This window comes from Notothenia rossii (genome assembly GCF_949606895.1).
Source record: "Notothenia rossii genome assembly, chromosome: 4".
Taxonomy (NCBI): Eukaryota; Metazoa; Chordata; class Actinopteri; order Perciformes; family Nototheniidae; genus Notothenia; species Notothenia rossii.
In genome coordinates, this window is record NC_136902.1 from 67,200,858 (window position 1) to 67,222,286 (window position 21,429).

Genomic DNA, 21,429 nt, shown 5'->3' on the forward strand with positions numbered 1-21,429 from the left:
AAATGTTCTGTTGGTGCGTGGATGATAAAATAATAGTGTTTGATTGTATTGCCTTACGTATGCAGCTATTTGCCTGTGTTTAGAAACATAATTAAACATACCATGGACACACATTCAAACTATTTTCCATTTATTAAACATTGCAGATGAACAATTAGTCATACAGCTAAAGAAAACTACAACAATAATTTTCTGTGTGATAATATCATGGAACCTGGAATTTGAACACACACCACTTAACAATAAACAATAAACTTAACAATAAACGACTGAACTGCTGTCCACTTTAGGGTAGGGCCCTTAAAGCATCCAGTGCTGCAGACAGTCCATCATCCTGGGTATACACTGGCTCCTGATCCCTGCACTTAAGGCATTGGGGAGATGTTATCCTCCACTCCTCCACACAGAGCCTGCATCCCACGATGCTTCGGCAGCAGGAGGAAAACATGGGTCCAGTCATTGTGTCTTTAAAAAGAAAAAAGAGAGGTTTTTAAAGATATGCTGATAGTTACTGATTGATGTCATGGACTGTATTTCTGAAGCATGCACTCAAACTGAGAAAGATACTGTTCAGAAATAGATTTGAAAAGATTAACTTAGAATAATATGAAAATCCGGCACCTATACGTTTTATTTTTTAAATACTGTTTGTTACACTGAGCATTATTCAAAGAGAAGATGAAAACAATACCTCTGCAGATCAAACAGCTAAATGCCTGTTTGACTTCTGGCCTTGGTACTACCAAGTCCTGGCTGGCTGCCACTATGTCAGAAATCTTCCTGGTGACTTCTTCCAGGCCGTGGGATGCATCCAGCAGTTCCTCCACCTTGTTGCTCAGTGTGTGGACTTCAGATAGCTCATTTCTGTTTTTGTCACATTTTGAAAATAGTTTAAGTATTAGCAGTCATTTAAGATTTTTTCTTCATTTTATTAGAGATTAAAGAAAGTTATGTATTCCATGGCAAATTAGATGATGCTAAATAAACAAGAGCATGTGGAAACATTTCATTTCTTGAAATTACATTTAAAGGATATTGTTTATAAATGCTGATTGTAGAACGGATGTTGACTGTGACTCTTCATACCATGTGCTGACCCACAGAGTACTGAGGTGTGCTACAGTGAAGCCCATGCTTATGCATGTCTGCCCCAGATGGCAAACGTATATAGCCCTTGAGCTGCAAAAATGCTAAATGGCCAGAAAGCAGCCTTTTTCAAATAATGAGAGGGTTTTGCCAGTCTGTTGTTAGCGAGTAAAATAAAGTGAAATGCTGCATATCGTGACCCTTCAGTTTGAGTGCTAGCCCTTCTTTACACATTACATTATTATCCCTATTGATAGATCAGTTCAAACCTTCTCCAGACAAAATCAGTTTTGTTATTCAACCACACCTGCTTCTTGAGCCTCTTCGACGCCATTGCCTGAAAGCAGAGCTCTCAACAGCATGGATCTTTCTTGCATTCGGCTTCCAGTACAAAGACCCTTTATGAGAGAAATAAAGAGTAAAGACACGTGAAAATCAAATGTTAAAAGGGGCACATTGTTGTACTGATAGCACTTTCAGACCCTTATCTTTTGCACAAATGAAAATGAAATATAGAATAATTATATTTACCAATTGTCCCTTCAGACTCAACGATTTCATTCCCAACGGTGTCTGTAAGGATGTACTCCTCACTGTCTCCGATGGCCATATTCACTTCTCCTGTGATCAGTGGAACGCTTGCCTCTGATTCAACAAATCTGATCATGACCACCCTTGTGGAAAAAATCTTTCCATCCATTATTTCTGACACATGTATTGACCTGTAATGCAAAAAGAACAGTGACACACATTTAGTTAGCAACATGGACTAAAACGTAACATTCTAAAGCATGCCAACGTATGAAATGGGCCTCTCATTACCTTTGAAATGACCGAGGGGTGCTAATTGATCTAGTCAACTGACTCATGTTTACAGTAGATATTTGGCTGACTATGACGAAAAGCAAACGGCCGTTACTCAGCTGGCTCTGTCTGGATCCTTTGAGTCTCCCCAGGTTTTTCCCTATGAACCTCATAATGACCGTGATCAGAGAGGTCCAGGGAGCAGAAACACCCACTATCCAATGGAAAAACTGCAACGTTGGCGGCATCAGTGATGAAAAGGCTACCTGCATTGACCTAAAAGAAAATAACAGGTTATATATATTTCACAATTTCCTTTTAAACAATCACTACATTGTTCTTTGTCTTTCCATGTGTTTCCTTGCATAATTTCTTCCTTTGTGTCGTTTCTTCAATGGTGGTAGTGGTTTATTAATTGTATTAAAAAAACATGCAGTTAGTAGTTAATCCTCAAGATTATTTGTATGCCTATATCAGACCTCAGTATCAATCTAAATGCACTGATATAGTTTATAAATAAATGTCTTGCTGGACTGTACGACTAAATTGTCTCAGGGCTGTCACCAAGTAAATGCTGTTTTTAAGTTATTGAAGTTTCTTCTTGCTTCGCTTCTGCAAAGTTCAATTATAGTTATGCAGTTATTTGTGCAAAACAGTTCATATAAAATAATGATCATTGAATCTTTTCACATCTTTTCATGCCATGTCTATTTTGTGCACCAAATTAAGGATAACATCCGATAACATCCTAATAATATCCTTCCCCATTTACAATGTGATATCTAAATATTGTTTTGTTTTTAAATTGAATGATTAACTGACTCTCGTCCAGACGACTCGTAGCTTTATTGCTATTGAAACAAGGTTAGCTTGTTACACCTTAACACACCATGTGCCTGTTCAATCAATAATTAATCACGAATCTCTTAAAAATACCTGAAAAATGCGGCTGATTCTGTCGACGCGCATGTCGTCTATTTTAAGAGTAACTCGCTGGCTGCCTCTGAAAAGAAAGTATGACTCCATCTCCGTGTTTATTGTTAACAATATATTGCTATCGCCGTGTCCGACAAGTCGTTCTTGGCGGTAATGTGTGCATTACACAGGGTGCATTTACGGCATGGTGCCGTAAATGTACCATCAATTTACACCAGGACTGCTGTGCGCATGACAGGAAAGTTTGACCGCGGGAAATATAGTCACCCTCCTTATTAATAATAATGGAGTCCAGTTTGTTAGCCTACAGAGAAGTTATACAAAGTATGATAAAAGATGGTTATACTGATCAAAATATATCCGATCATCTCCAGTATGAATGTGGCTTAACAAAAGGGTTCTCCCAAACAAATATCCGTCGCTTTTGTACCCAAAATGGTATAGGCAGAGAGCGAGTGCACGATTCCCAACTGGAAGTAGAGGTTGCTAAAGCAGCTGTTGAGGTGAGGTAGGCCTATGGCTTAATTCAGTGATGTAAAGTAATTACGTAAATTTACTCAAGTACTGTACTTATTACTTCATAGTAATAGAGTGGTGTAGTGAAGCGTCCTAAAACCTGGAAGTAAGTTCCTTCTGGTTCCCTCGACAAAAAAGCTATGCAATTTCGCCATAGGATTTTGGAAAATAGCTCGAAATAATGTCTGCGGTTGACACAAATTTAAGAGACGGATCACGGTTTGTTCAGTCGGATAATCTCCACATGTCTACCCTACTTTTATAATTTTATAATCATAAATCGAATCGAAAGATTTATGATTTTAGGACGTGTCACTGCACGACTCTATAGCCTACTGTTGGGCTTCGGAATGCTGGGAGGAGTCAATGGCCAGAAAGAATCCAAGAAACTTCTTGTAAAATTGACAGGGTTTTAATTATAGTAAACATGACGTTCCTCTGAGGCTGCGACGGGAGAGGGGCCGTATAAACGTTTCAGCTCCGATTATAAACTCTGGTACTTCCAGTCTTCTCCCATTGGTTGGCGGCGTCATATTCCGTTGCCCTCTATTGATGTAGCTAAACATCCATTCATAAGCATTTAAATAGCTATATACATGATAGTTAACCATATAGTAACAGTTGATATGTTAGCATCGATGAGTGGCAGTTGGAGACGGTGTGTTTAGTATGTAACTACACGCGTTTTTATCCATCTCTTCACTAATGCTGCTTGATATGCTACATCCTACTGTGAATGCTAAAAACAATGCAACTTCCGGTTCCGGAAGCTACTACCCCCGATATTTGTCCGTGGGGGAACAATACATCAGTGGACTAAAGTTCCGGTGTAATATGTATATTGATTATTCTCACAATACAAACAAATGTAACGAGCCCTGAATTATGGGTTTTCTTTGAGACGTAGGAGCTGAGTTGAGGCTTAACAATGATGTGACAGAAATACTCACTAATAACTTTGGACATAATTGTGTAAATAATAATGAGATAACTATTCTGTTTTTTTTTGGTTTCAATTAGAACTAAAAAACAAACAGTTAAAACGTACCTTGGTCCTATTTAGTTTTTGTTTTGTGTTTACAAATTCAGACTGGACCAACATATGGAAGAAAAATGATGACTGGTTACCTGGCCTCAAAAGGAATCTGAGCATCAGAGGGGCGTGTTGGCCGTGTCCTCAGAGAAACTAACCAGCCATATCATGCAGATCGGTATCGTGTAGGTATTATTAAAAACATCTAGATGTTCCTGTATTGTACATTGCTGTGAACATATTGTGAGAACAATAACATTGTGTTTAATTCCTCAGAGATTAAGGAATTTAAATCCAGTGCCATACAGTGCAGAGTACATGGGTCACAAATTGCACATTGACCAAAACGAGAAACTGGTGATGTATGGGGTGACCCACGTCCTTGCCGTGGACGGATTCTCCAGCAACATTGTAAGCCACTCCACCATGCCAGTGAAAAACAACCTGACCATATATCAAGAGGTTTACCAGTAAGTTTCAGTGCCCTGTTTCTGTTATAATAATATAATAAAAAGGTTACAAACAGCAGACAGTAAATAATTTAGTAAACGTTTAGCTAACTAAAAACACAATGGCTAAATGTAGCTTTATTTGAACAGTTTTATTTGGGAAAAATATTGTAAATCGAAAACTACTGACAGGTAACCACTGTATATTGTACGTTACTTGGTAATTGATTGATGAGATCAAAATGTTAACTGCGTACAAATTCGCTTTAGCAATGCTTAGGTTGTAACAACAAACATGAAATTCTGTTACATGTCATAAGACTTTTGTATTGCTGTTTTGCAGGAGTGCTGTCCTACGATATGGAATGTGGGACCAAATCCGAGTAGACCATGGAAAATAATTCTACTTGACTTTTTTCATGCAGGAGAAATTGGCAGACTACCGGAATAACACAGGCAGACAGCCATACATGCAAACAAAGTCAAAACAGGCGAGTTGTTTTTTTATCTGAATTGCGATCAACGTGTTCATACATTACATTACATGTTACTTGTTAGACGCTTTTATCCAAAGCGACTGACATACTCAATACTGTGGACAATCCCCACATAGCCATTTTTGTCTTTTATTCCTCACTTTATCTGCTGTAATCATGTAAATTACCCTGTGGCGAGACAAATAAAATATTTCTGATCTCATTCCATTATTCACCCAACTGCTAGCTGATAAAGCTGTCAATAGACCCATGGCGTTCACTAAACTTCTCTAGGGGACTGCTAGCTTTTTCCTATGAAATAGGAGAGATACACAGTACCTTTGAACTGGATACAACAGGAAATGGATAAAATACAAAGCCGGAAATTTGGAAAGAAATTGGGAAATGAACAATGGGAAATTACAATGTGCTCTCTACATTTGACTCTTCTCATTTTTATTTACTTTAAATTACAGAATCATATTATAGAAAGGATGTGGCCAGAGGTAAACAACAGGGTAAACTACCCTCTGAAAGGCGCACTCAACCACTTAGTTGACCAGGAGGAACTAAACCTCGAAAACAACATCACACGATATTGTGTGTCCACTCTTACCTGTCAGGTAGCCAAAATTGGACTTGACCGGATGGTGCAGTCCTGGAATGCACACAGAATCCAAGGTTTTTATAGCAGTTTTCAGAATGTTACTTAAGCCCCATAACAAATGACCTTCTTTATGCATTTTTATAAGTTGTACTTATATCCTACATTTGTTTTTCTCTGTATCCCCTTTTTTACACTAGGTTGATGGAAATGTTTAAATGTGGCATGTACAGGACTGTCTCAGAAAATTAGAATGTTGTGATAAAGTTCTTTATTTTCTGTAATGCAATTAAAAAAACAAAAATGTCATACATTCTGGATTCATTACAAATCAACTGAAATATTGCAAGCCTTTTATTATTTTAATATTGCTGATTATGGCATACAGCTTAAGAAAACTCAAATATCCTATCTCTAAATATTAGAATATCATGAAAAAGTATACTAGTAGGGTGTTCAACGAATCACTTGAATCGTCTAATTAACTCGAAACACCTGCAAGGGTTTCCTGAGCCTTGAAAAACACTCAGCTTGGTTCAGTAAACTAAATCACAAGTATGGGGAAGACTGCTGATCTGACTGCTGTCCAGAGGACCGTCATTGACACCCTCCATCAGGAGGGTAAGACACAAAAAGAAATTTCTCAAAGAGCAAGCTGTTCACAGAGTGCAGTTTCAAAGCACATCCACAAAAAGTCTGTTGGAAGGGGGAAATGTGGCAGGAAACGCTGCACAACCAAGAGAGATGACAGCAGCCTTAACAGCATTGTGAAGAAGAGTCGCTTCCAGAATTTGGGGGAGCTTCAAAGACAGTGGACTGAAGCTGGAGTCCAGGTATCAAAAGTCACTGTTCACAGACGTGTCCGGGAAATGGGCTACAATAGCCGTATTCCCATGGTCAAGCCACTTCTGAACTCAAGACAACGGAAGAGGCGTCTGACTTGGGCTAAGGAAAAGAAGCACTGGACAGTTGCACAGTGGTCCAAAGTCCTCTTTTCAGACGAAAGCAAGTTTTGTATTTCATTTGGAAGTCAAGGCGCCAGAGTCTGGAGAAAGGCTGGAGAGGAGCAAAATCCAAGTTGCTTGAAATCCAGTGTGAAGTTCCCACAGTCAGCGATGGTTTGGGGAGCCATGTCAGCTGCTGGTGTTGGTCCACTGTGTTTCATCAAGCCCAGAGTAAATGCAGCTGTGTACCAAGAGATTTTAGGGCACTACATGCTTCCGTCTGCTGAAAAGCTCTATGGAGATGAGGAATTCATTTTCCAGCATGATCTGGCACCTGCCCACAGTGCCAAAACCACCAGTAACTGGTGTACTGACCATGGCATTACTGTCCTCGATTGGCCTGCAAATTCCCCTGACCTGAACCCCATAGAGAATATGTGGGGTATTGTGAAGAAGAAGCTGAAAGACACCAGACCCAACAATGCTAATGAGCTAAAGGCCGCTATTGAAGCATCCTGGGCATCCATAACACCTCAGCAATGCCACAGGCTGATTGCCTCCATGCCACGCCGCATTGATGCAGTAATCCGTGCAAAAGGATTCCCAACCAAGTACTGAGTGCATTAATGGACATTTTCAAATGTTTGATTGTGTTTTGCTGTTATAAATCTTTTTTTTTTACTTGGTCTGAGGAACTATTCTAATTTTTTGAGATAGGATTTTTGAGTTTTCTTAAGCTGTATGCCATAATCAGCAATATTAAAATAATAAAAGGCTTGCAATATTTCAGTTGATTTGTAATGAATCCAGAATGTATGACATTTTTGTTTTTTTAATTGCATTACAGAAAATAAAGAACTTTATCACAATATTCTAATTTTCTGAGACAGTCCTGTATATATTACAATATTTCAATAATTGTCTGAGTAAAGACATATCTACTATCTAGTTTATAGATTACTCTTATTGCATGAAACATATATATCTGGTAAGTACATAAACAGTCAAATTAAAAACATACTTTTTAAAGTTTGTAAGAAGTGTACTAATAGCACAGACTATGAGGTTCATTGATATGCGTGATATGTAACATTACACTAACAATGGCCACTTATTTGTGTTTTTTTTTAAGGTAAGGGTATCCCAGATCAACTTGCTCATGGTGGGTGCCCAAAGAGACTGCCTGCAGATCTTTTGCCTGAAGCTACAGATGCTGCAGACTGCTATCATCAGGACGTGGGGTCCTCTCTGACACGAGTGTCGCTGTTTGGGAGAAACCCATTTGCCACTGTGGAGCACCAGACAGCAGCTGAACAAGAATTTGCAAGGAACTATGCGGACATTGCTGAACTCTTTGAGCGTGCCATTCATAACGAGCCAGCACCATTCCAAAACGGGATAAAGGATCTCATAGGCATTGTAACAAGATATGTTTAAAGGCAAGTGCAGGGATCAGGAGCCAGTGTATACGCAGGATGATGGACTGTCTGCAGCACTGGATGCTTTAAGGGCCCTACCCTAAAGTGGACAGCAGTTCAGTCGTTTATTGTTAAGTTTATTGTTTATTGTTAAGTGGTGTGTGTTCAAATTCCAGGTTCCATGATATTATCATACAGAAAATTATTGTTGTAGTTTTCTTTAGCTGTATGACTAATTGTTCATCTGCAATGTTTAATAAATGGAAAATAGTTTGAATGTGTGTCCATGGTATGTTTAATTATGTTTCTAAACACAGGCAAATAGCTGCATACGTAAGGCAATACAATCAAACACTATTATTTTATCATCCACGCACCAACAGAACATTTGGAAATCAACCATTAATCAGAGGTTGTCGAAGTACTCAGGTCTTGTACTTGAGTAAAAGTAGAAGTACTCAGATCTTGTACTTGAGTAAAAGTAGAAGTACTGAGATCTTGTACTTGAGTAAAAGTAAAAGTACTCAGATCTTGTACTTGAGTAAAAGTAGAAGTAATCAGATATTGTACTTGAGTAAAAGTAGAAGTACTCAGATGTTGTACTTGAGTGAAAGTAGAAGTACTCAGGTCTTGTACTTGAGTCAAAGTAGAAGTACTCAGATCTTGTACTTGAGTCAAAGTAGAAGTACCAGAGTGTAAGAATACTCTTTTACAAATAAAAGTCCTGCATTCAAAATGTTCCTCAAGTGAAAGTAGAAAGGTTTTATCATAAAAATATAGTGAAAGTAGCGACAGTAAAAGTAGTCATTGTGCAGATTGGTCCATTTCAGAATAATATATATGATATGTTTTATAATGATTGATCATGAAAGTGTTCTCAAAGCTCGTAAAGGTGCAGCTAGTTTGAATGACTTTGTATACTGCAGGGTAGCTTGTGAATTTACTCCAGGTGGAACTAAAGTCTGGGCTGGGGACGGGCTGTGGTCTCTGCTGCTTCGGTATCTTGAACTGGGCAGGACGTGAGGCAGCTTGAGTGAAGGCCTGCCGCGGGACCGTTGAAGGTGGCGGCTGGACCCTTCGGGGGAGACAGAGCTGGAGAGCCTCGTCTTCCTTCTTTTTTGATTCGCATCTCAGCTGCATTGAAGCTAGAGCGGAGCCAAATGCCCTTGGGAACAATAGGCATGTCCAGAACATCCTCTTTTTCCCGGTCTGGAAGGTTCGTCAGGTTGAGCCACCTGGCTCTCTCCTGTACCACCATAATTCCCAGTGCTTTGCCAGTGGCTTGGACTGCACAAAGCTGCACACGGAGGCAAATGTCCGTGATCGCTGCGATCTCGTCCCAAACGGCAGGCTCAGGTTTGCTCGACAAGTCTTCGCAGAGCTCCGCCTGGTAGGCGGTCAGCAGCGAGGAGACGTTGAGTGCCCTGGCGGACAAAGCTGCAGCTTTATAGGCCCGTTTGGTCATCGCTGACTGAAAACGGTCTGCCTTTGCCGGTAGTGTGGGGTTCCTGCTCGGTGTCGAAGCCAGCCTCGGTTGGAGGTGGGCTGCCATCAGCGGTTCCATGGGCGGCATGCGGAGCAGGCCGAGCCTCTCCATACCGTCACAGTCCAGGGAGGAGGCACCCTGGATTGGGGCCTTGTTGCTGAAAGGGCGGTCTCTCCACGAGACCGACACCTCGTCCAGCATCTCCGGAAAGACTGGAAGGAGCTGCCTCTTCGTCCTCGCTGCTTGGGGCTATTGCTTCCCCTCGTAGCGAGATCTGGAGGTCTCCTTGGCCACTTCAGGCCATGGGATGTCCAGCCTGGACGCAGCGCGTTGACACATGGCCTGCAAGTGCATACTTAGGCAGGGCAAAGCTGGTGTGCTTTCGCCCAGACATCGTTCCCGGCTTTGCAGCCTGAGCCGATGAAACGAAGATGTCATCCTCGTGCTCATCCGAGTCGGACAGGAGGAACTCAGAGGCATCCTCTTCTTCCTCCATATAGTCCAACTCCAGGACATCCTCCGCGGGTGGAACCATGGTGAGGTCCAGTTGGGAGCCCCAGCTTGACACAGCGCGGGGCTCCGCTCTCGCGGCTCTTGCCGCCACCGGACCCCAGCCTGACACGGCGCGGGGCTCCGGTTCAGCGGCTGCCGCTGTTATTGAGCCCCAGCCTGACACAGCGCGGGGCTCAATCTCTGCGGCGGACGCCACCATGTTTTGATTGCCGGCCGGCGAATCAGCGGACATGAGGGGGTCCTGTCCCGACAAGCTAGCCTGGCGTGCTAGCCGTCGGCGGAGGCTCTTAATGGTGAAGCGGGCACAATGCCCGCACGAGCCGGGGTTATCGATAGCCTCCTGGGCGTTTTCCAGCCCGAGGCAGGACGAGCAGACCTGGTGTGAGTCTGTGCCTGAGATCTTAAATCCGCAGCCGCATAGCCGAACCTCCGAGTCCCTGACTCCTCTGGTGTGAGGGAGAGAAGGGTCCATCTTTGTTCGCTGGGATGTCGGCGTGGAGTGGACACGCTAGTAACAGGTACGTTACTGAGAAAAAAATCCAACCTTGTCGTTAATCCGAAAGGAAAAAGCGACGGTGTAGATTTTATTCTTTGAAGAATATTAACTGGTGTGTTAATGCCTTTTGTTTTTATCTCCGTCTCCTCTGGTGTGAGAGAGAAAAGAGAAAGCTACCGTGGTGTCGGTGTGGAGGGAAGAAAAGCTAGCAACAGGTATGTTACTAGCTTGAAGAAAAAAATCAAACCTTACCGTAATTTCGAAAGAAAGAAACGGCGAGGTAGATTACAATATTAACTGGTGTGTTAATATTGTTCAGTCTTCTTGCAAAGCAAAAAAGTAACCGGCAAGCGCCCGTCGACCGAATGTTAGCTTTGGGTTCAGTCTGTGGACCGTCAAACTAGCCCGGCTACTGATAATTCGAGATGTGCTCTGAAGCAAGAAGAGGTGTTTGAATGACACTGCGTCGTAGCGCAAGCTACTTATAGGGTGGGTGGATTCCCTGACGTAGACGTCAAGATCACCAGCCAATCAGGATTGGTGTAATGAGATTGATGCTTCTGTTTGCATACGCGTTGAGGCGCATCCCATAGTGAGACATCGAACGGAGTGTTATGAATGAGAACTCTTTTATTTACTTTTAAAGCCCTCAATGGCCTGGCCCCGCCCTACCTCTCTGAGCTGTTACACAGCTACACGCCAAATCGCACTCTCAGGTCAGCTGATCAGTTGCTCCTGAGAGTGCCAAAAACAAAGTCTAAGCGCAGAGGGGACCGTGCTTTCTCTGCTACTGCCCCTAAACTGTGGAATGACCTTCCCTTGTTAATCAGACAGGCTCCCACACTGTCTGTTTTTAAATCCCGTCTTAAAACCCACCTTTTCTCCTTAGCATTCGTAAACAAGTAGATTTTTGCTTTTATTTGCTTTCAATGGTCTATTGTTTTTATTATATGGCTGTTTTTTATTTTTTTATTATTACGTTTATTCTGGTTTGTTTTGTGTTTGTATCTTTTATTTTAAATGTATTTATTTTATGTTTTGTGAGCTTATCTCTCTGTACAATACTTTGGTCTGAAGGTTTTAAAGTGCAATATAAATAAAGTTGGATTGGATTGGATTGGAATATTTAGATACCAACAAAGAAACATAAAGCACCTGAAACATATATTTTGGTAACAATTTTTAATATGATCATTTTCTTGAGGTTTAAACTCCTGGGGTCAAAATGACCCCCAATAAAGGGTGTAAAGCAAATGTGAAGATATAGGAGGGTTAAGAATACATTATATAGCTGTTTTTTTATCTATTTTTAACGCACTATTGAGTTGGCTTTTACATTAAATTTAAACTATACATTTTGCCTAAAATAATAGTGAGTTAGTAGGGTATATATATTCACACCATAATGCAATCAAAGGATATTTTTCTTGCGAAACATAGTTGTCCAAATTGGCTACAAATGAGTACAAAATGCAAAACATATTACACATGTCAAACACCACACCTGAAAATGACTTTGGTTATAATATTGATATTATATAAAGATATATATATATATATATATATATATATATCACTGATTTTGCCTTATGGATCCCTTTTAAAAAATATATTTTTGTAAAATGTTCTGGGCGGATAGTCCCTTGTTTTCAATTTGAAAACACATGGCAATTTGATTAATACACCAGATGAAAATATGTGCAGGGGGATCAATTCTTCATGGGTGTCAATAGCAAAGGCAGTATATGTTTGCTAACCTCAGATATTGATTTATTTGAATAACTAGTGACATTTTAATACATTTTGCAAACATGGCCTTAAAAAGGTGCAGGAAAAGGACTTAAAATGTTATTGCTTGAAGACTGGACTTTTACAATTCAGTCAATGGAAGATAAAAAGAGAATAAAGGCAATACAATTGTTATGAGGGATTATGTAACATTAATGACAGACATAATATGGCTAGGGAGGCTGTGGCTCAGTTAGTTAGTGTGCCGATCAGAGGATCAGAGGAGCACTGGTTCAATCCCCACTGCAGTCAGTGGCCATTTCTCAATGTCGAGTAAAGCTGCTGCAGAGCCACTATTTCAAGTATACTACGTCATCGAGTGGCGCCGAAGGACTGTTTAAATGCCCAGCATTCGGCGCCACTCGATGACGCAGTATACTTGAAATAGTGGCTCTGCAGCAGCTTTACTCGACATTGGGAAACGGCCAGTATGTCCTTGTGTCCCTGGGCAAGACACTTTACCCCAAACTGCTCCACAGTATTGATTGTATGTAAGTCACTTTGGGTAAAAGCATCCAACAAGTGACATGTAATATGAGGTCATTGGCACTCAGACTCCCCAGGGATCATTTTGTGATCATGGGGCACCACCCTTGTACAGCATCAGGACAATAGGCGCTTTCACACCGGAGTACTTTTCCCAGGAATAGTTCCGATAGTTCCTGGATGTTTGTGTTCACACCAAAAGGATCGGGAACTAGAACTTTTGTTTGCAAACCTTTTCACCCCTTTTTAGTCCCTGCTAGAGAGCAGGGACTTTCCTGGGGAGAAAAAGGTTCCAATTTCTGATTGGCTGGGCGAATTGCAAACGAAAAGTTTTTGTGAAGCCGCCATTTTATTTGCTCGCATTACCATTACCAGTCTCACATTTAAACGTGTAATAACTACGTTGGTCCACAACTTGGGACGTAGCATTTCTACAAAAACGCCTCTGAAATTGTAGGATCCCTACGTTTCTTTTCATCATTAATTTCCAATGGCTGGCGTCTATGTCACGTGATCTTCAACTTTCTCTCAGCAGAAAAAAAAACATGGCCGACCTTCGTTTTATTCTCTGTTGAAAATGCCTATTTTAAGGTTAGTTTGGCCATTAAAATACGTTTTGATGTCATTTGATGCGAGAAATATGAGTTGTTATTTCAGATTATTTGTACAGTGGATGTACATGGTCTTTAGTTTGCTAGTTATTATGACGATTACTAAAGGAAATTGTACACATTCAACGTTTTCATAGTTGCTAAGGTGGTTGCCATGGACGCTGCTATCGAGTGCTGTTACAACCCTGTCTCCTAAAAAATACGTTCCCACAGAACTAAACTGCATTGAAACATAATTTGCTTCAGATATAACTCATAGCAATATTGTAACCATTAAGAAAAGCCAACTGCATTAAAAACCCAGTTAACAAACACTAGGCAAAATATTTTTCCTTCAGTAATGAAGATGTAATTCCAATGTAGACACACCTGAAGCAAATTATGCTTCAATGCAGTAGTTCTGTGGGAACGTAATTTAATGTTTGAATAAAGCCTTATTAGTTTGTCTGTTTTTAACATCCTCCTATTAATATCTTTGGACGTCCTGCACTAAACTGTTTTATTGTAGAGATCACTACATTATCTTCTTGATATTATCTATTCTATATTTCTATCATTGACCTTCTACTTTCCCCCTATGAAAGTATGTACTCTTAATATTTTTTTCATCAAATATAACATAATTTCCCAAAAAAAATTCAACAACGTTTTTTAACCACTAGGTGTCCCTTTATATCAGCTGTGCACCGTTATGGTGTAAATATAACCTATCTACCTATTGGATCAAATATAAAAGTCAGCCGAATTCATGTTGATACTGCAAGGAGACGTATTTTGTGAAAATAACTCCAACTGGAGCAGCTGTCCTTCCCTCACCACCACCACACGGCCTCAACCCCGCAGCCCCGACACTTTCCCCCCCAGCCCTACCTTACCCTCCTGTTTTTATCTCTCCCCAGGGTCCGGCCTACGCTTCTGGTCGTCCGGCACCACGGGGGGCTCCTCAGACGTCAGGGCAGGATTGCTGGCGGTGCGGGCAGGCCGGCCACTTCCGACAGGAGCATGGGCGCGGGAAGGGGGGTGCTGAGGGCGCTGCAGCACCCCCTAGCGGCAGGCAGGGGGTGCGGAGCTCCCCTGTCTGAATTATTATTCGACGGTTATTGCTGCTCCCGCTGTGCATAATCTGTGTAATATGTAGCCAATAAATTCCACATTGTTGGTAAAATAATATTTTGGCCCGCCCCGAATGTTTTTTCTGTAGCCCCGGACAATTCTACCTCAATAATATAATACATTAACCGTGCTTTACGTGAATCTCATCAAGACACTAGAAAGGACGGCAGGACTGTAATTTCCCGTGTTCAGTGAATGCAACAGAGGCAAGACACCAGACCAATCAGAGAGTTGCATGGAAATAAAAGTGTGCTTGTGTCATTCAAGCTCGCGGCTCTGTGTGTGTGCGGAAATAGCGCATTTAGTGTGTGTGAGAGAGGGGGAGAGAGAGAGGGACCGGTGCCAGCAGCAGGGACCGTGTTGTTAGCATCTGGTTAGCTAGCTGCACTAACGGACATACGGGGCTGTTTGTTCCACAACAAGCTGGAGGAGAGCTCTCCTCTCAGACTGAGGGGCTCAGGTGAGCTAAAGGACTCTCTGAGTGTTTAGATAGTTAACTTTAGTCTAAGTTATCTCAGTGGGTCTCAAACGGTTTGTTCAAAAATTATTCAAAAGATTATTTCCGCGGCACACCTTCATATGATCATTATAGTTATAAAAAAATAAGAGAATAAAGGAAAAACAGTTATGAAATACTATATGGCAGTAAAACAAGAATACAGTTTGAAAGGGGAGTGATTTGTAAAATATCCATAAAGAAAAAGAACATCTGCTTACAGTTGTGTTTCATCTGGGTGTTGAGAGATGTATCCATAGATCTCTTAATGTTGCTCTCAAAGTGCACCAGGTTGATGCTTTTAACTTCAATATTTAAAAAAAATCTTCCCGGGGGAGCATCCCCCGGACCCCCCTAGAGGAGGTGAGGTCCGCTCCCCACTCGTAAAAAATAGCACTTTACCCCTGCCTATATGCCGTGAGCTGATTATCGAGCCTTCATTGTAACAGTCGCGGGTGTGCTGTGTGTTTGCGTGTGGGGAGTTTTTTTGTGCGTGCTCTATAGTGCCCGTAATAGTGTTCACTGGAGTCCAGCACCTCAGCACCCCCACTCAAAATACCTTCCCGCGCCTCTGGACAGGAGTGTCCTCTCATGGAGGTCGGACAGCTGGTTCGGGTTGGGGTACCGCCAGTTGCCTCCCCCAGTTTGGAAGGGACGTACCGTATACCAGTATGTATACAGGGGGGTACACACCAGGCTCTGATGGACACGGGCTGTAATCAGACGATGATCCATCAGTGCCTGGTTCGGCCTGGGGCATTGATTGAAGAATCGTGGGTGAAGGTGAGGTATGTGCATGGGGATATTCACCAGTACCCGGAGGTGACGCTGGAAATGTCTTATAAGGGGTAAAAGCATAGAGTCAGGGCTGGAGTTAGCGCTCGCCTTACGCACCCTCTGATTTTGGAAACGAATTGGCCGGGGTTTGCTAAGCTAGCGGGGGCTATGGGGGTGCGTTCACGGACGGCAGGGAAATGTGAGTTGTGTGCTGTGTTTAGTGGAGAGTTGGAGGCGGCTGACGACATCGAGGGGGAAACGGACACGGAGGGGGCCGCGGAGGTCCCTCTGGACCCGCTGGTGTTTTCCGTGGAGGATTTCTCCCTCGAACAGTCGAGGGACGAGACCCTTCAGCACGCCTTCGGCCAGGTGGTGAGTATTGATGGCTCCCAGCTACACCCAAACGCAGCACTCACTCACCCACACTTTACGGTGGTTAGGGACAGGCTGTATCGTGTAAGCCGTGACACACAGACAGGAGAGATAAATACCCAGTTGTTGGTGCCAAAAAGCCGTCGGGAAATGGTTTTCCAGCCGGCTCATTATAACCCCATGTCAGGTCACCTAGGGTACGACAAATCACTACACCGGATAATGGCCCGATTTTATTGACCGGGCATTCGCGCAGATGTGAAGCGGTGGTGTGCATCTTGCCGTGAATGTCAGCTGGTTAACCCGCCGGCCATCCCCAGAGGGCCTTTGCGCCCGTTACCATTGATTGAGGTGCCTTTTGAGAGAGTTGGTATGGACCTCATCGGGCCATTAGACCGGAGTGCACGGGGATATCGCTTTGTACTAGTCCTAGTGGATTATGCTACGCGATATCCCGAGGCAGTGCCTCTGCGTAATATCTCTGCAAAGAGCGTCGCGCAGGCACTTTTTCACATTATCTCCCGAGTCGGGATCCCGAAAGAGATCCTGACTGACCAGGGCACACAGTTTATGTCACGCACACTACGCGAGCTGTATGAACTATTGGACGTCCATTCAATACGGACTAGTGTTTACCATCCGCAGACCGACGGCCTGGTGGAACGGTTTAACAAAACACTAAAGAACATGGTTCGTAAGTTGGTTCACGAAGATAGCCGTAATTGGGATAAATGGCTAGATCCTCTGTTGTTTGCAGTGCGGGAGGTGCCCCAGTCCTCCACGGGATTTTCTCCCTTTGAGCTGTTATTTGGTAGGAAGCCCCGGGGTGTTTTGGACCTAGTTAAGGAAAACTGGGAGGAGGGTCCAAGCACCAGTAAAAACAAAATACAGTACGTTATGGACCTGCGAGCAAAACTCCACTCACTGGGGCAGATATCACGGGAGAATTTGCTCCAGGCTCAGGAACGTCAGCAGCGCCTGTACAACAGAGGGTCGAAACTGAGACAATTTTCACCGGGAGATAAAGTGCTTGTATTACTCCCATCCTCTAGCTCTAAACTACTCGCCAAGTGGCAAGGACCCTTCCTGGTCACACGACGAGTGGGGGACGTAGATTATGAGGTGGTGCGTTCTGACAGGGGGGGAGCAACACAGATTTACCACCTTAACCTCCTGAAAGCATGGAGGGAGGTGGCGTCTGTTTCTCTGGCCACCACGGTGATTGAGAGAGATGAGTTGGGACCGGAGGTCATTAAAAGCAACAAATTAGCCCCGGTCGGTTGTGGCGACAATCTCTCACCGGGCCAGAGAGCAGACGTTGCTTCGTTGCAAAGGCAGTTTGCCGACGTGTTCTCTACGCTGCCAGGGCGCACCTCTCTCATACACCACCGCATAGAAACGCCCCCGGGCGTGGCCATTCGTTCACGGCCCTATCGGCTGCCTGAACACAAGAGGAAAATTGTTCAGGCGGAGCTTCAGGCTATGCTAGAGATGGGAGTGATAAAATAGTCCACCAGTGACTGGTGTTGCCCCGTCGTGCTGGTACGTAAGTCCGACGGGTCAATCCGGTTCTGTGTGGACTACCGCAGGGTGAACGAGGTGTCCAAATTTGATGCTTATCCAATGCCCCGGGTCGACGAACTCCTGGATCGGCTAGGCACTGCTCGCTTTTACACGACGCTGGATTTAACCAAAGGCTATTGGCAGATTCCCCTTTCTCCAGAGTCTAAGGAAAAAACGGCCTTCTCCACTCCGTATGGTTTATACCAATTCATCACACTTCCTTTCGGGTTGTTCGGAGCTCCAGCCACCTTCCAGCGGCTCATGGACCGGGTGCTGCGTCCCCACTCTGCATATGCTGCAGCTTACTTGGATGATGTCATCATTCACAGTGAGACATGGGAGCAGCATGCAGCAGGTGGGGGCAGTGCTCGAGTCCCTGAGGCAGGCGGGGCTCACGGCCAATCCGAAGAAGTGTGCGGTTGGACGGAGGGAGGTACGGTATCTGGGGTACCACTTGGGCGGCGGGCAGGTGCGGCCACAGATAGAGAAAACAACCGCCATTTCAGCCTGTCTGGCGCCCAAGACGAAAAAAGAGGTCAGGAGGTTCATGGGGCTGGCCGGCTACTACAGGCGGTTCATCCCGTCCTTTTCAGAGCTGACCAGTCCCCTGACCGACCTGACCCGAAAGGGTGCTTCAGATCCGGTCCAGTGGACGGAGCGGTGTCAGCTGGCGTTTGAGAGGGTTAAAAAAGACCTCTGTGGTAAGCCGCTTCTGTATTCTCCTGACTTCTCTCTCCCTTTTGTGTTGCAGACTGACGCCTCGAACAGTGGGGTGGGGGCCGTTTTGTCCCAGCAGGTAGAGGGGGTCGACCGCCCCGTACTGTACATTAGCCGTAAGCTCGCCCAGAGGGAGGTGAACTACAGTACGGTGGAAAAGGAGTGCCTCGCCATACGATGGGCGGTCGGCGCCCTGCGGTACTACCTCCTGGGGCGCCCCTTCACCCTCTGGTCGGACCATGCCCCACTCCAGTGGCTCCACTGCATGAAGGATGCCAACGCTCGGATCACTCTGTGGTATCTGGCGTTACAGCGTTTCAACTTCAAGGTGATCCACAGGCCAGGTAACCGGATGGTCGTGGCTGATTTCCTCTCTCGCTCGGCGGAGGGGGGGGGGGAGAGTCAGCTTGCGGCTGGCGGGATCCCGGCCCGAGTCGGGCGGTGGGGGTATGTGGCAGCGGGGTGTGGTTAGGGCGCCGGCTGCTGAAGTGAAGGGAGTGGCTCGGCCGGAGGCCAGACAGCTGATCGGAATCAGGTAATCGGTGCCGGAATAAAAGCATGTCGTAACCTGGTTCTGGTCTGTTTTGCAGTAGGCGGGATCCTGGAAGGTCGCCAAAGGACCTTTGAAGGTTCCCACCCGGGCAACGTTTGAGATCCGCATATATTTTTGTTTGGAGTTAATAAACGCCCGTGTTCAACCAACCTGCTCTTTCCGTCCCTATTTGAACCCTGCGTGAGCTGAGAGGCTCACAGTTACTATGTGAGAAGTTTGGCTGATATGGTCCCTTAAGTAATACTGTCCATGAACTTAAATCATAATAAAGATGATTTTGTTACCTGATATCTGCCTGCTCCTCGTGTCTGGGGGGCATTAAAAGAACTGGGTGCCAGCAAGTGGGCCATTACATTGAGGGCTTACTCGCGACAACAGCATCATAAGAGGCCAACCAGAGTGACAGAGTGTTTCACTTTGCTGAAGGATAGACCAGCTATCCAGGCTAGACTTTCCAAGAGGTAAAAATGCTGCTGCTGGAGTAATGACTGGAACTATAGTGTTGATATCATGTCTACCATATCCTCTTAAAATACTCTGTCCAACAATATTAGTATTGTGAAGAACATTTTTTCTTACGCTTATTAAATATAGCAGAAAACGTGCATTATTGTACCAAGGAGGTGACTTTGACAGAGGATTACTCACAAAGTACAATATAAAAGTAGGCTACTTCATATTACTTGTGGGTCGGGCCCGGCGCCACGAGGGGGCAAAAGGGGGCATTGCCCCCTCAGTTGTATTATTTGCCCCCTCACTTTGAGCATCATTCATCCATCAAAAAGTACAATAAATGTCACAATTATTAAATAACTTTAAATAATTTTTTTCCACAATACACGTTACCATGTTTAGATCAGATATGTGGGCAGGCAGTCAAGCAACGTGTAAAAAAGGCTCAACCCCAAGTGATCTAGTCTTAATGTTAGTGTGTGTGCTTAGCTGTAAACACAGTCGGATGGGTGACCAAAACGTCCCCGTTTCCGGGCAGAGTCCCCGTTTTCAGTGGCTGGTACCCAGTTGAAACTCCCGAAAATGTTCCCGTTTTTGAACGTGCGTTAAAAAAAGTAGAGCAAGGGGAAATCAAATGTTACATGTCAGTAAAAACAGAGTAACAGTGTTGTGCCTGTTTGTAGCGTTAGCGTATTTCTTCTTCTACTACTTCTTCTTGTTCTTGTTCTTGTTCTTCTTGTTCTTCTTCTTCTTCTTTTGTCTTTATTGGCGAATCGCTTCCCCTTGGAGCATATATCGTCACCTACTGTTGATTTATTAAATGTTCATATTAAATCCTTGTCCTCAGACGAGTGTTTTTGAGGAACTTGAAGATCAGCTTGTTTGCTTAATTTCGTGATTTACTTTCGTATATTGACTTGAAATCCATGTTGTTTGACATCAACAAAAAATAAGACAAACAACTACAGATAGCACCACACGTGATGGTTACTTGTTATTATTTAGGGCTGTATGGATCAGCTTTTTGCCAAAGCGAGCCCTTTTACTAGAATAATAATATGTTATGTATTATGTCAACCATATTGGTACAATGAGCGACATCTCGTGACGGATTTTGGAACATTGATTTGATTTTTCTCATGGCAGTTAGACTCTAGAGACAAACCAGGGGACTTTATTTTTATTTTTAATCTGTGTCTGTCCATTTGGTATAGTATTTGATCCAATATTACATTTGGTTTATATATTAGTCACTTTCTTATGAAATGCCAGGTTTTAGGCCTTGATTTGAACATTCAATCCTGAAAATAAAAAATCAACCAGATTAATGTTTATTTAATCTTGACTTGACTAGAGGTAAGTAAATCTGTATAGGAAGACGAGTTAAGGGATAGAGGAGAAAAGGTTATGGTATAATTAGAGAGCCTGTCCATTTATAAATTGAGGAAATCAATGTTAGTCTGTTAAACAAAGTTCGGCCATCTAATAATGTACTATCTAATATTAAAGATCAGAGGAAAAGAGCAGAACGACAGAGGTAAATCCAGAATAACAAATAAAGAAGCAAAGAGATTGAAGAGCAGTGAGAAGGAAAAAAGCTTGGTGTGTCAATTCATTACATTGCCAGTATTTTTCGTTATTGTGAAAAAAAAATCGCCCCCTCGGATTTTTTAACAGCCCCCTCAGTCATTTCATCCTGGAGCCGGGCCTGTTGTGGGTGTAGTTTGATTAGTACTGAG

The 21,429-nt window shown here is 43.5% G+C and overlaps 1 protein-coding gene and 1 pseudogene across 6 annotated transcripts; one reads left to right on the plus strand and one right to left on the minus strand.

Moving 5' to 3' along the window:
- Positions 1-113: 113 nt before the first annotated feature.
- On the minus strand, positions 114-14,659 carry LOC307035821 (uncharacterized protein). Of its 5 annotated transcripts, XM_079675563.1 has the most exons (7): positions 14,522-14,624; positions 5,917-5,958; positions 1,909-2,166; positions 1,618-1,808; positions 1,394-1,484; positions 692-864; positions 114-465 (listed from the first exon to the last, which is right to left on the minus strand). In XM_079675563.1, the coding sequence occupies exons 3-7, from the start codon at positions 2,160-2,162 to the stop codon at positions 287-289; spliced, it is 888 nt and encodes a 295-aa protein (XP_079531689.1). In that variant the 5' UTR covers positions 2,163-2,166; positions 5,917-5,958; positions 14,522-14,624; the 3' UTR covers positions 114-286. The 5 variants fall into 5 exon arrangements, with proteins under 5 accessions (XP_079531689.1, XP_079531686.1, XP_079531690.1 ...); XM_079675560.1 differs by lacking the exon at positions 5,917-5,958 and having other exon boundaries at positions 14,522-14,659; XM_079675564.1 differs by lacking the exon at positions 5,917-5,958 and having other exon boundaries at positions 14,517-14,630.
- LOC307034883 lies at positions 3,693-8,543 on the plus strand (annotated as a pseudogene). The gene is made up of 6 exons (XR_013810644.1): positions 3,693-3,737; positions 4,432-4,560; positions 4,652-4,845; positions 5,168-5,315; positions 5,777-5,981; positions 7,981-8,543. The product of XR_013810644.1 is annotated as an uncharacterized misc_RNA (transcript).
- Positions 14,660-21,429: the final 6,770 nt, after the last annotated feature.